This window comes from Trichechus manatus, unplaced genomic scaffold (genome assembly GCF_000243295.1).
Source record: "Trichechus manatus latirostris isolate Lorelei unplaced genomic scaffold, TriManLat1.0 scaffold00019, whole genome shotgun sequence".
Taxonomy (NCBI): domain Eukaryota; kingdom Metazoa; phylum Chordata; class Mammalia; order Sirenia; family Trichechidae; genus Trichechus; species Trichechus manatus.
In genome coordinates this window covers 187,076-202,513 of record NW_004443955.1, presented here as the reverse complement: position 1 = coordinate 202,513, position 15,438 = coordinate 187,076, and the positions used below count along the sequence as shown (strand labels likewise).

The 15,438-nt window shown below is 41.1% G+C and overlaps 1 protein-coding gene across 1 annotated transcript in view; it reads right to left on the bottom strand.

Moving 5' to 3' along the window:
- The window catches only part of CYFIP1 (cytoplasmic FMR1 interacting protein 1), a 181,397-nt gene that overhangs the window by 112,813 nt on the left and 53,146 nt on the right, over nucleotides 1–15,438 (bottom strand). The window contains 3 exon segments of the mRNA XM_023727827.1: nucleotides 11,011–11,115; nucleotides 12,770–12,898; nucleotides 12,978–13,074. Of these exon segments, the coding sequence (XP_023583595.1) occupies nucleotides 11,011–11,115; nucleotides 12,770–12,898; nucleotides 12,978–13,074 (331 nt within the window).

Genomic DNA, 15,438 nt, shown 5'->3' with positions numbered 1-15,438 from the left:
ATACAGAGAACTCTACAAGAGAACAGAAAGGAAATAATGCAAAAGGCAGAAGAAGCCAAGGAACACAAAGACAAAGCAATACAGGAACTTAAGAAGATTACGGAATAACAAAATGACAAATTTAACAGGCTGCAAGAATCCACAGAGACATAGTAATCAGAAATCCAGAAGATTAACAATAACATTTCAGAATTAGACAACTCAACAGAAAGTCATAGGAGCAGAACTGAGGCAATGGAAATCAGAATTAGTGAGATTGAAGATAAAGCACTTGACACCAATTTATTTGTGGAAAAATCAGATAAAAGAATTTTTAAAAAAGAGGAAACCCTAAGAATTATGAGGCACTCCATCAAGAAGAATAACCTACAAATGACTGGAGTACCAGAACAGGGGGGAAAACAGAAAATACAGAGAGAATTATTGAAGCCTGGTTGGCAGAAAACTTCCCTGACATCGTGAAAGATGAGAAGATATCTATCCAAGATGCTCAATGAACCCCACATAAGGTAGATCCCAAAAGAAAGTCAACAAGACATACTATAATCAAACTTGCCAAAACTAAAGAAAAAGAGAAAATTTTAAGAGCAGATAAACGAAAAGTCATTTCCAAAGGAGAGTCAATAAGAATCAGCTTAGACTACTCAGCAGAAACCATGCTGGCAAGAAGGCAATGAGATGACATATATAAAGCTTTCAAGGAAAAAAACTGCCAGCCAAGAACTATACACCCAGCAAAACTATCTCTCCAAAATGATGGCCAAATTAGGGCATTTCTAGATGAACAAAAGTTGAGGGAATTTGCAAAAACCAAACCAAAATTGCAAGAAAATACTACAGGGAATCTTCTCGTTAGAAAATCAAAAACATCAGATAACAACCGGACTAGAACAGATAATATCAGACTAGAACACAGGACAGAGCAACCAGATATCAAACCAGATAGGGAAGTCACAAAAATGAATTAAAGCTAAAACACTGAAAACAGGGAAACAGAGACATCAATATGTAAAAGATGACAACATTAAAACAAAAAAGGGACTAAAAAATGTAGTCATAGATCCTTCAAATGGAGAGGAAATCAAGGTGATATCAAGAAACAAAATCCTGGTTTAAACTTAGAAAAAGAGGGGTAAATATTAAGGTAACCACAAAGGAAAATAACAATCCTACAAGTCAAAATAGAAAACAAGAAAAATGTAACAACTAAGCGAACACAAAATCAACAGTGAAAAAGATGAAAAGAAAATACATAAAGAAAAATGACTCCGCACAGAAAATTAAGTGGAACAAAGAAACTGTGAACAACACACAAAAAAAGACATCAAAATGACAGCACTAAACTCATACCTATCAATAATTATGCTGAATGTAAACGGATTAAATGCACCAGTAAAGAGACAGAGAGCGGCAGACTGCATAAAAAAACACGATCCGTCTATATGTTGCCTACAAGAGACGTATCTTAGACTTAAAGACACAAACAAACTAAAACTCAAAGGATGGGGAAAAATATATCAAGAAAACAATGCTCAAAAAAGAGCAGGAATGACAATATCAATCTCTGACAAAACAGGCTTTAAAGTAAAATCCACCACAAAGGATAAGGAAGGACACTATACACCGATTAAAGGGTCAATACACCAGGACATAACTATAATAAACACTTGCAGACTCAATGACAGGGCTCCAAAATATATAAAACAAACTCTAACAACATTGAAAAGAGAGATAGACAGCTTCACAACAATAGTAATGGTGACGGACACAACATCCAGAAAGAAGCTCAGAAAAGACGAGTAAGATCTAAATGCCACAATTAACCAACTTGATCTCGTAGACATATACCAAACACTCCACCCAACAGAAGCCAAGTATACTTTCTTTTCCAATGCACATGAAACATTCTCCAGAGTAGATCACATATTAGGCCATAAAGCAAGCCTTAACAGAATTCAAAGCATTGAAATATTACAAAGCAACTTTTCCGACCATAAAGCCATAAAAGTAGAAATCAGTAACAGAAAAAGCAAGGGAAAAAAATCAAACACATGGGAACGGAACAACACCTTGCTCAAAAGCTACTTGGTTATAGAGGAAATTAAGGAAGGAATAAAGAAATTCACAGAATCAAATGAGAATGAAAACACATCCTACCAGAACCTTTGGGACACAGCAAAAGCAGTGCTCAGAGGTCAGTTTATAGCAATAAATGCACACATCCAAAAAGAAGAAAGGGTCAAAATCAAAATATTAACCCTACAACTCGAACAACTAGAAAGAGAGCAGCAAAAGAAGGCCTTGGGCACCAGAAGAAAGGAAATACTAAGAATTAGAGCAGAATTAAATGAAATAGAAAATAGAAAAACGACTGAAAGAGTTAACAAGACCAAAAGCTGGTTCTTTGAAAAGATCAACAAAATTGATAAACCACTGGCAAAACTGACAAAAGAAAAACAGCAGAGAAAGCAGGTAACCCGTATAAGAAATGAGACGAGCGATATCACAACAGACCCAACTGAAACTAAAAGAATCATAACAGATTACTATGAAAGATTGTACTCGAACAATTTGAAAACCTAGAGGAAATGGACAAATTTCTAGAAACTCACAACCTACCTAACCTAACACAAACAGAGGAAAAACAACTAAATAAACCTATAATGACAGAAGAGATTGAAAAGGTAATTAAAAAACTCCAAACAAAAAGAAAGCCCTGGCCTTGACGGTTTCACTGAAGAATTCTACCAAACTTTCAGAGAAGAGTTAACACCACTACTAGTACAGGTATTTCAGAGCATAGAAAAGGATGGAATACTCCCAAACTTATTCTATGAAGCCAGCATAACCCTGATACCAAAACCAGGTAAAGACACCACAAAAAAAGAAAATTTCAGACCAATATCCCTCATGAACATTGACGCAAAAATCCTCAACAAAATTCTAGCCAATAGAATTCAACAACATATCAAAAAAAAAATTCACCAGAACCAAGTGGGACTCATACCAGGTATGCAGGGATGGTTCAACATTAGAATAACAATGTAATCCATCACATAAATAAAACAAAAGACAAGAATCACATGATATTATCCATTGATGCAGAAAAGGCATTTGACAAAGTTCAAACCCACTCATATAAAAACTCTCAGCAAAACAGGAAAAGAAGGGAAGTTCCTCAACATAATTAAGGGCATCTATACAAAGCCAACACCCCACATCATCCTAAACGGAGAGTCTGAAAGCATTCACCTTGAGAACAGGAATCAGACAAGGATGCCCTTTATCACCACTCTTACTCAACATTGTGCTGGAGGTCCTAGCCAGAGCAATTAGGCTAAAAAAAGAAATAAAGGAAATCCAAATTGGTAAGAAGGAAGTATCTCTATTTGCAGATGATATGATCTTATACACAGAAAACACCAAAGAATTCACAAGAAAGCTACTGGAACTAATAGAAGATTTCAGCAAAGTTTCGGGATACAGGATAAACATACAAAAATCAGTTGGATTCCTTTACACCAACAAAGAGAACTTCGAAGAGGAAATCACCAAATCAATACCATTTTCAATAGACCCCAAGAAGATAAAATACTTACGAATAAATCTAACCAGAGACATAAAAGACCTATACAATGAAAACTATAAGACACTATTGTAAGAAACCAAAAGAGACCTGCATAAGTGGAAAAACATACCTTGCTCATGTATAGGAAGACTCAACATTGTGAAAATGTCAATTCTACCGAAAGCGATCTACAGATACAATGCAATCCCGATCCAAATTCCAACCACATTTTTTAATGAGATGGAGAAACAAATCACCAACTTCATATGGAAAGGGAAGAGGCCCCAGATAAGTAAAGCATTACTCAAAAAGAAGAGCAAAGTGGGAGGCCTCACACTACTTGATTTTAGAACCTATTATACCACCACGATAGTCAAAACAGCCTGGTATTGGTACAACAACAGATACATAGACCAATGGAACAGAATTGAGAATTCAGACGTATAGTATTCATCCACCTACGAGCAGGTGATATTTGACAGAAGCCCAAAGTCCGTTAACTGGGGAAAAGACAGTCTCTTTAACAAACAGTGCCAACATAACTGGCTATCTATCTGCAAAAAAATGAAACAAGACTCATACCTCACAGCATGCACAAAAACTAAATCAAAATGGATCAAAGACCTAAATATAAAATCAGAAAAGATAAAGATGATGGAAGAAAAAATAGGGACAACACTAGGAGCCCTAATACATGGCATAAAGAGAATACAAACCATAAGTAACAATGCACAAACACCAGAAGAGAAACTAGATAACTGGGACCTCCTAAATATCAAACACTTGTGCTCATCAAAAGACTTCATTCACCAAAAGAGTCAAAAAAACAACCTACAGACTGGGAAAAAATTTTTGGCTATGACAAATTCAATCAGCGGCCAATCTCTAAAATCTACAAGATACTGCAAAACCTCAACAACAAAAAGACAAATAACCCAATTAAAAAATGGGTAAAGGATAGGAATAGGCACTTCACCAAATAAAACATTCAGGCAGCTAAAAGACACATAAGGATTTGGTCACGATCATTAGCCATTAGAGAAATGCAGATCAAAACTACAATGAGATATCATCTCACACCAACAAGGCTAGCATTAACCCAAAAAGCACAAAATAATAAATGTTGGAGAGGTTGTGGAGAGACTGGAACACTTATAAACTGTTGGTGGGAATGTAAAATGGTACAACCACTTTGGAAATCAATTTGGTGCTTCCTCAAAAAGCTAGAAATAGAAGTACCATATGATCCAGCAATCCCACTCCTTGAAATATATTCTAGAGAAATAAGAGCCATCACACGAATAGATACACGCACACCCATGTTCACTGCAGCACTGTTCACAATAGCTAAAAGATGGAAACAACGCAGGTGCCCATCAGTGGACGAATGGATAAATAAATTATGGTATAATTACACAATGGACTACTACGCAGCGATACAACGATGAATCTGTGAAACATAACATGGAGGAATCTGGAAGGCATTTTGCTGACTGAATTCAGTCAGTCGCAAAAGGATAAATATTGTATGAGACCACTATTATATGAACTCAAGAAATGGTTTAAACACAGAAGAAAACATTCTTTGATGGTTATGAGGGTGGGGATGGAGGGAGAGGGGTATTCACTAACAATATAGTAGACAAGAATTATCTTAGGTGAAGGGAAGGACAACACACAATACAGGGGAAGTCAGCACGACTGGACTAAACCAAAAGCTAAGAAGTTTCCTGAATACAGTCAACTACTTTGAGGGATAGAGTAGCAGGGAAGAGGGTCTGGGAACCATGGTTTCAGGGGACTTCTAGGTCAACCGGCATAATGAAGTTTATTAATAAAATGTTCTACATCCCACTTTGGTGAGTGGCGCCTAGGGTCTTAAAAACTAGCAAGCGGCCATCTAAGATGCATCAATTGGTCCCAACCCATCTGGAGCAAAGGAGAATGAAGAACACCAAAGACACAAGGAAAACATTAGCCCAAGAGACAGGGCCACATAAACCAGAGACTCCGTCAGCCTGACACCAGAAGAACTAGATGGTGCCCGGCTACCACCAATGACCACCCTGACTTGGAACAAAACAGAAAGTCCCTGACAGAGCAGGAGAAAAGTGGGGTGCAGAACTCAAAGTCTAATAAAAAGACCAGAGTTAATAGTCTGATTGAGACTGGAGGGACCCTGGAAGACATGGCTCCCAGAATTTCTGTTAGCCCAAAACTAAAACCATTCCTGAGGAGAACTCTTCAGACAAAGATTAGACTTGACTATGGGATGGAAAATGATACTCGTGAATAGTGTTCTTCTTAGCTCAAGTAGATACATTAGACTAAATGGGCAGCTCCTGTCCGGAGGTGAGATGAGAAGGCAGAAAGGTTCAGGAGTTGGTTGAATGGACATAGGAAACCCAGGGTGAAAAGGAGGAGCATGCTGTCACAGTGTAGGGAGAGCAACTAGGGTCACATAACAATGTATGTATAAATTCTTTTATTAGAGACAAACTTGAATTGTAAACTTTCACTTAAAGCACAACAATAAAAAAAAGAATAGAATGGATAAATAAACTGCAGTATAATCATAAAATGGAATACTATACCACAGTGAAAACCAAGGAACTACAGCTGCAGGCTATAGTAGGGATAAATCTCACAAGCATAAGGTTTTGTGAAAACAGTCAGGTACAGAAGACTACAAACAATGGCATGATTCCATTTATATACAATTGAAACTCAGGCCAAACTAATGTAGGAGAAAAGAATATAGAGAGTAGTCACCTTTGGAGCGTGAGGGGGAGGGGGACTAGGGAAGGGCAGGGGTTATGGGGCTGCCAACAATGGGCCTCCCCACCCCTGTTATTTCCTGATATGGGCCACAGTTACTCAGGGTGCTTATTTCACAAAAATTCAAGCTGTCACTGAGGACGTGTCCATTCTCTATAAGTATGCTATACTTCAATTTAAAAAAAGTTTATTTAAAAAAGACTTGAAGGGACTTCCGGCAATATTGCACTCTAGGCAGAAGCACCACGCCGTTCCTCCACAGCAAAGATCCAAAAAACTAAGCCAAACAGAGAAAATAGCAATCCTGAAACCCTAAACATCAAATGAAGTGTTAAATAACTCAGCCAAGCACCAAATGGAGTTAAGAAACTGTCAGAGAACAGAAAGTGAGGAGGCATACATGGAGAGATTCCCTATCACTAATGCAGCATGGATCCACCATCTTGGACTCCTATCAGAGACCAGCAAATAGGCGGTAGGAGAAAACAGCTTCACGAAGCTTCCAGCATGAGACAGAACAACCGGTAATTGGTGATACACGCTTTCCCACCCCACACCCTTCTTCACCCCAACTTGGCCTCCCCTGCTTCCCATGGCCACAGTCTCTTGGCTGGGAAGCACTAGCTGCTTGGATTCTACCCGCCCGCCCTGGCCGACTCCCTAACTGCCATTTGTTGGCTGCTGCGGTTGCTTTTTTCCGCTTCTTTTGATTTCTTCCTTACCTCTCAACACCTCCCCCTCCTTTTGCTCAAATGCCTGGCTCCGTGTGCAATCTTTGCTTCTTCCTGAGGGGCTGTGGAGCTCCGTTCAACTGTGGAACTGCTTCCTGGTCCGTCCTGCCACGCTGGTGGGATTCTAGGGCTTTTTTGTTTGTTTGTTTTCAATTGTTTTCTTTTTCTTCTCTCGAGTTGGGAGCCCATTCTGACCAGGCAGTGCTGTGCAGCTTGGGACCCATCCCCTCAACTTGCGCAGATGCACAGAGGGATCCCTGAGCGCATTTCTTTTTTTCATGTTCTTTTTCTTCTTTCTGTTTTTTGGGGGAGGTTTTCTTGTTCTTTTTTTTTTTTTTTAATTTGTTTTTTTTTTCTTTTCCCTTTTTGTCTTTCTTCATTACTCAGTTTCTTGTCTCTCTATACCTTTCTTCTGTTCCTGTCCCCTGGATACCTGGCACTGAACACCTCTACGCCTCCTAACCAGGCTGTACTTCAACACCTGGGAACAACTTCCCCAGACCTCCTAGCTGCACAGGTGCGATCCCTGGGAGCTTTGCTGTTCTTTTTTCTTTCTAATTTTTATTTATTCATTCTTTTCTTTTCTTCTTCTTCTCCCCCTTTTCGTTTTTCTCCATTTCATAGTCTCTCTTCTCTCCACTCCAATGGCAAGCTCCCCTAGCACTCTTTTTTGTTTGTATGTTTTTGGCTCCTATTCCTCTCTCCTCTCTCCCATACCTATCTTAGCTCCACACATCACAATCTGCCCCCTCCATCCTGCCTACCTGCACCGTGCACTTAACATCACACCACCAAGCAGCACAGGCACGGCCTATCAGAAACTGCCCTGCACTGACTACCTACCCACCCTGGTGACTGTAGTAAGTGCCACAAACAACCCATCCCAGCAACTCCCCTTCACCTAGACCTGCCCTGCTGTACCGTATCTGAACGACTGACCCTGCCAATTGGAGGAGGAGGAGAAAAGTATCGTGCCCACAGACAAGCAAACAACAAAGAACACACAGCCCACCTGCACAGACATAGCCAAATTTAAAAAAAAAGGATGAAACAACAAATCTACAATCAATAAACAAGAAAAATAATTACTGAATGCCCCAAAGACAGCAGACAATATCAAAACATTTACAAAAAGAGGACAGGATGGCTCCAGTAGGTGTCCAAAATAAAATACCAGATGACTTTCCAGTAGAAGAAAAGACACTAGAACTACCTGATAGGGAATTCAAATCTCTAATACTCAGAATTATCTAAGAGTTGAAGCAAAAACCAGACAAAAATGAGGAAAAAATAGACAAATTTATGGAAAACGCAGACAAATTCATGGAAAATACAGACAAAAAAATGGAAGAATTCCAGAAAATAATGCAAGAACAAAATGCCAAAATAAATTCACAACTAGAAATTATACAAAAACAACAATTAGAAATCCAGAAGATAAACAACAAGATTTCAGAAATGGACAGTGTCATAGAAGGGCTGAGGAGCAGATCTGAAACGGTTGAAGATAGAATCAGTGGAATTGAAGACAAACACTTGGATACAATTCTGTTTGAGGAAAAATCAGAAAAAAGAATGAAGAAAAATGAAGAGACCCTGAGAATTATGTGGGATACAATCAAAAGCAAAAATCTGCGAGTAATCGAAGTTCCAGAACAGGGGAAGAAAACAGAAGACACAGAGAGAATCATTGAAGAATTGCTGACAGAAAACTTCCCCAATATCATGAAAGATGAAAAGCTGACCATCCAAGAAGCTCAATGAATCCCATGTAGGATAGACCCCAAAAGAAAATCACCAAGTCATATATATTATAATCACACTAGCTAAAACCAAAGACAAACAAAGTATCCTGAGACCAGCTCAAGAAAAACAAAAAGTCATATACAGAGGAGAAACAATTAGACTAAGCTTGGATTATTTGGCAGAAACTATGCAGGCAAGAAGGTAATGGGATGACACATATAAAACCTTGAACGAAAACAATTCCCAGCCAAGAATAATATATCCTTCAAAACTCTCATTCAAATATGATGGTGAAATTAGGTCATTTCCAGATAAACAGAAATTAAGGGACTATGTAAAAACCAAACCAAACTTACAAGACTTATTAAAGGGAGTCTTTTGATCTGAGAACAAACAACATCAGACCACAGGCTGAATATAGGACACAGGATTGTACTAGCCAGATATCTGCCTAGGAAATGAACTCTCAGGGACTATGCAAAACCAAAAGAATTACAAAAGGGAACCAGAGAGGTTAATCTGTAAATGACAACAGCATCAGAACAATAAAAGAGGGAATAAACGGTGTAGATATAGAACCTTCTAATGGAGAGGAAGTCAAGTGATACCAAATAATAATAGACTGGTTCAAATCTAGGAAGATAACGGTAAATTTCAAGGTAACCACAAGGAAAGTTAACAAACGCACTCATTAAAATAAAGAAGAAAAACATAAAGTCTCAGTAAAAACAAAACCTACAAAAACAAAAGAAATGAAAAAAAAATGCACAAACAAAAGGAACTCAGCACAGAAGAGCAAGAGGAACAAAACTGGAGGACATTATGCTGAGTGAAATAAGTCAATCACAAAAGGACAAATACTGCATGAGACCTCTACTGTACAACTCATGTAAAAGTTTACATACAAAAAAAAACAATCTTTTTTGGTTACGAGGGATGGGAGGAGTGGGGGGGAACTATATAGATAAGTGGTAATGCTGGTGAAGGGTAAGAGAGTACACATTACTGGGGAAGCCAGCACAACTTGTATAAGGAAAGGTCCTGGAAGCTCCATAGACACTTCCAAACTCCCTGAGGGACTGAATTGCTGGGCGGAGGGCTGTGGGGACCATGGTCTCGGGGAATATCTAGCTCAATTGGCATAACATAATTTATAAAGACAATGTTCTACATTCTACCTTGGTGAGTAGCATCTGGGGTCTTAAAAGCCTGTGAGCAGCCTTCTAAGATACTCCACTGGTCTCGCCTCTTTGGCAGCAAGGGAGAATGAAGAGAACAAGATACAAGGAAAAGATTAGTCCAAAGGAGCAATAGACCACAGCTACCATGGCCTTCACCAGATGGAGTCCAGTGCAGCTGGATGGTGCTCAGCTGCCACTGCTGACTGTTCTGGCCAGGATCACAGTAGAGAGTCCTGGACAGAGCTGGAGAAGGATGTAGAACAGAATTCTAACTCACAAAAAAAGACCAGATATACCGGCCTGACAGACTGGAGAAACCCTGAGAGTATGGCCCCCAGACACCCTTTCTGCTCAGTGGTGAAGCCACTCCCAAAGTTCACCATTCAGCCAGGGATTGGACAGCCTCATAAAACAAAATGGGACTAATGAGGCACAGCACTCCAGGGACAAGCAGTAGAAGGCAGGAGGGGACAGGAAAGCTGGTGATAAGGAACCCAAGGTTGAGAAGGGACAGTGTTAACATGTCATGGGGTTGTTAACCATTGTCATAGGGCAATATGTATACTGTTTAATGACAAACTATTTGTTCTGCAAACCTTCATCTAAGGTACAAAAAAAGAAAAAGAATTATCTATGTGAAATCAAACTGACAACAGCAACTCCAAAGGTCTGATGGGAAGCCTAGGGGACAGTGAGTTGAAGATAATGGTGATGGAATAATTTGGAAAAGGATAGTGAGAATAGCAGCACAACTGGAAGAATGTAATTGATGTCACTGAATTTTACATGTAGAAACTTTCAAAATGGTGTAACTCTGGCTATGTATATTTTCACCAAAAAAAAAGATCCTCAAGGTCGAGCAGAGAGAGTGTTGACATGTCATGGGGTTGTTAAACAATGTCATAAAACAATATGTGTACTCACTGTTTAATGAGAAACTATTTATTCTGTAAACCTTCATCTAAAGTACAATAAAAAAATTTAAAAAAAAAAAGATTTTACCCACCTTGAAGTACTTGTCGATTTTAGTTAAGTTGATTCTCTTCTTAGCATCCAATTTATAGATATTACTGACACTACCATCCATCAAGTACAGACCAAAGCCCATGACCTGAAAATCCACAAAATGTTGCAATAAAACTTACAACTGCAAATTACCCATAAGCACTTACACTATTATAGCTGATAATTTTGAAATGACAATTGACACTTTTTTCCAAAAAACACTTTGAAGAGCTTCTAGGAAACAGAGCTATCCCTTCTTATGAAGCTATTCTTACATGTATATTCTTTCTGTGGCTATTTCAATTTCCTCCTAAGGCGCACACACCAGCTCTGACTCTTGGAAACAGCAATGTTAATACTACACATTTGCAGGTACCATAAGAATTAAGAGGAAAAAAAAACCAAACACACTGCCATCGAGTCGAACCCGACTCATAGCGACCCTATATGACAGAGCAGAACTGCTCCACAGGGTTTCCAAGGATTGCCTGGTGGATTCAAATGGCTGACCTTTTTGGTTTGCAGCCATAGCTCTTATCTACTACGTCATCAGGGTTTCCAAGAATTAAAAGAGGGCTCCCAAATACCTTTATCAGTTCTTAAACCAGCCAGCACTTTTAACGTTAATGTCACACCAACCAAGCCAGGGGCTGAGATAAAACACTGTCCCTGGAGTGCAAGTAACATGAATGACCAAATGTACAATCTGTTCAGCACACTAAACAAGCAGTAGGATTCAACATCAGGTACAACAGTGACCTAACTGAGGCTGAAATTGGGGCAAGGGGATTCTTGAGTTGTATGAAAGGCTTTTCTCCGATTCAAGATTCCATATCCCCAGACAGTCCCCAAAAACAGGTTCATGAAGGTACGTTTTCAGGCTGGTTGTCAAGTACGTGAAACATGTTTTTCCCACTGAAATCATGCTATGAAGGATGGCCAGCTTCCAGGCCACCTGATAAAAACTGAAAAAACAAATCCTCTAGCCTACCCTAAGCAGCAAGGGAATTCTAGAACTACATTGTGCAACGCAGTAGCCACATGAGACTATCTAAATCTAAATGCATGTTAAATAAGCTTTTTAACATGGCACTTACCACACTACAGTGGCTTCTGCCTGAGACAGCACAGATACAGACACCTCCACCCTCACACGAGAGCTGCTCCAGTCCTGACTGCCTTTGCAGTGTTCTTCCAAGCTCCCCCTCAACCCATCACAGCAGGAGGCCAGAGGCCTTGCTGCTGGGCCTGCTCCTGCAGGAGGGCTTTGGACAGTGAGGATACCCAGCAAAGGTACCCACAGGGCTGCCCTCTGCAAAGGGAACAGCAGAATTTCCTTTTCATCTTTCCAGTGAGCTATGTAGATGAAAACCTCCCAATTGGAAACAGAAGAATGATAAAAAGAATATGGTGAACAGCCATATCTCTTGACCAACAGGTCAACTTTAGCATATTTAATTCCAGGAATCACATCCTTGAAAGGGAAGTCCTATACAACTTCTGCTCCGGAAGCTTAGTGAAATGGTACTCCCTTACCCTAGGACCCCCTCACCCACAAGGGCAGCACCATCTCCAGGACTGAGTGTGAAACTGCAGCATCGCTGCGCAGTGCAGACTGCACGTGGGGGCTGGAAATGCTGCACACACAGTGCACGCACAAGAATAAGAAAAGGGTGCAAGGACTCTAGACAAAGCTTAGCATGTCAACGAGAGCACACACTGTTCTTGGCAATCCTACTGTCAGCTGCCTCCACACGTACCTTGAGGAGCATGTGTTTCTCACTGGGTGTCAAGTACATTTTATTCTCGTAGTAATCCACACACAAATTCACAATGTCTGCAAGGAGTTCTTCATAGCCAGAGATTACTTCAAGCTGCTGCTGCAGAGACTGAAACACAAAGCAGGGACATGTCTACTGACCATCTGGACTGCACGTGCTGACCAGGGCAGTGTGGCAGGGCCCTCACCTGTGTGATCTTGTTGTGGTTGGCTAGGAACATGGACAGATTCTGTGATTCCTGGATGGACTGTGGATCCGCCATTTTCCGTAAAAACTGAGCAGCCCTTTCAAAGCAATGATCAGAGTTAATCCCAAAATGTACTTTTTGATTTAAAAAAAAAAAAAAACAGCCTGGGAAAATGAGGATGACATTCTTCTCTCTACAGTTATTTGTAGAGACGTCAATGTTAGCGACCGGTTACCACTTCAGCCTTTCCGTGTTTCTCCAGCCCAGGACTCCGAATCAGTCTTTAGCCCAATTAGACTTGTCTTACACAGCTCTGGACAGTCACAACCCTACTTCTCTACAGCTGACGGTCTTCTTTAGAGACAGTACAGCACGCACCACCCCCATGAGCATAGGCACAGACCAGCTCAGCTGGGAACCGTCTGGGCCACCACGCCTCTTGACAAGGGGCACATGTCCCTGGAGATGCTGCCTCAGGAACCACACACAGTTTTGGTACCAAAAGTTCTGAGACAAAGTCCTGGTTCTACCACCAGCTTGCAGCTCTATCCCGGGAAAGCTCTTTTAACGTTCCTAAGCCGCAGTTATCACATCTGTGAACAAACCACACCCAAAAGACTGACGTGAGAATAATCAAACGGGGTCAGTGTATGTGAAAGTACCTGTACGCCAAGGCCCAACAGAAACAGGAGGTCCACACAGTGAGTCTGTGTGTCCTTGAAGATGTGGAGTTGGGTGTGAGGACTCTGGCCATCTCAGGCTGCCCCCACAAGGTTCAGCAGAAACTGCCCACATGAGGATATATGTCTGTGCAATCTAGAACCTTGAAGGTTTAACTAAAATAAAGTTCCCATGGCACGGACTGATAACCTACCCCAACAGTCATTCCTCCTCTCCTCCATCGTAAGAAACTCCTAGTTGACACGCAACAGCAATGTGCCCGGCTAAAAAACTGCATTTCCTTGCAGCCGGCTGTGGCCACATGACTCAGGGCTGGACCATGAGACACTATGCAAAACACTGTATGGTACTAGAAGGTCTACTTATACGGGAGAGCTGGGGCCCGTCTCATCTCCTTCCTCCTTGCTGACTGGAATGCAGAAATAACACAACAGGACAGCAGAGCAGCAGGAGAGCAGGCTCCCTGGCTCCCTGAACACTGGGGAGCAAATGCATCACAGTCCCACCTACACTGGCACTTTTCAGGAAGCAAAAAAGAAACTGCAGTCTAGTTTAAGCCACTGTTATTTCTGTGGGTTTTAAAAATTGTACAGGTTAAAACAAATATTAACAACATAGTAACATTCCTTGCCATTTTAAATGTGTCTACTTTATTGATTTGAATAGTTCTTTCCGGGGGTGAGGGATCAAGGATGCTGTTTTCTATTTTCCCCAAGCCTCACTATAAACCTATAGGTTATCATGGCATTTACACTCAGAAGGGGTTGTGCTACCAGTTGGCTGCAATAAAGTGTGGGGGTATGAGGGCTTATGAAGAGTGGGGATAACTGTCCAGGATGGTGTCCAACAGGGGTCCAAACAGAGGTTGCAGAAATGGCAGAAGGAACGGTTGTGTGTATTGTGCTCAGGGGAGCCTAGGGGATGCCTGGATCTGGAGAAAACGTGCTACTACTACAAGAAAACACCTTTTGAAAAGCGAAAGCCACCGATGCTGCCCACCTCTCCTGCTGCACTGACAAAGCCAAAAAGGCTGAGGAAGCTGCTCCAAAGTGCGCCACGGGTGCACAGTGCAACCAGGCCACGTCCGCCTGTACCTCGGAGCCTCACCAGGTCCCACGCAGCATGTCAAACACAGGTGGCACCCAACACCATCAGCAAACAGGGTAATAACCCGAGAGCTGGGTTAACAGGTCTGTTTCTAGCCCTGAAGCTCTAGGCTTCCGTGCAGAGCTGACTTTAGGTGATAAATGGAATGTCTGCACTCACTTGTCATGAACAAGCTTAAGGTTCCAGGCGATCTAGTGCGACTCCCACCGACGCGTCCCCCTCAAACCTCAGCTTGGTGTCAGGTCCCACCCCAATGTTACTTTAAGACAGACGCAACACATAGTCAGGTACAAAGCACCATCTCTTCCAATTCATTTTTATAGCTGTTGGGCTCACCTGGCATTGATTGGTTTCTCCAGGCCCACAGTCTCCTAGGGATGGCCCTGGCATATGGATACCCTAAAATTACATCTGTTGAAGACCAAATATCTTAAAAGTCTTCTCTGTGTTAGACTATAACCTTCATGGTTTTAGTGACCACTTCTGTTTGCCCACTACCACAACATGTCACCCTGATCTAGCTTTACAAAGGGGCAGTATACATACACGACCACCACAATGTGTCACCCTGATCTAGCTTTATAAAGGGGCAGTATACATACACCACCACCACGTGTCACCCTGATCTAGCTTTATAAAGGGGCAGTATACATACACCACCACCACGTGTCAC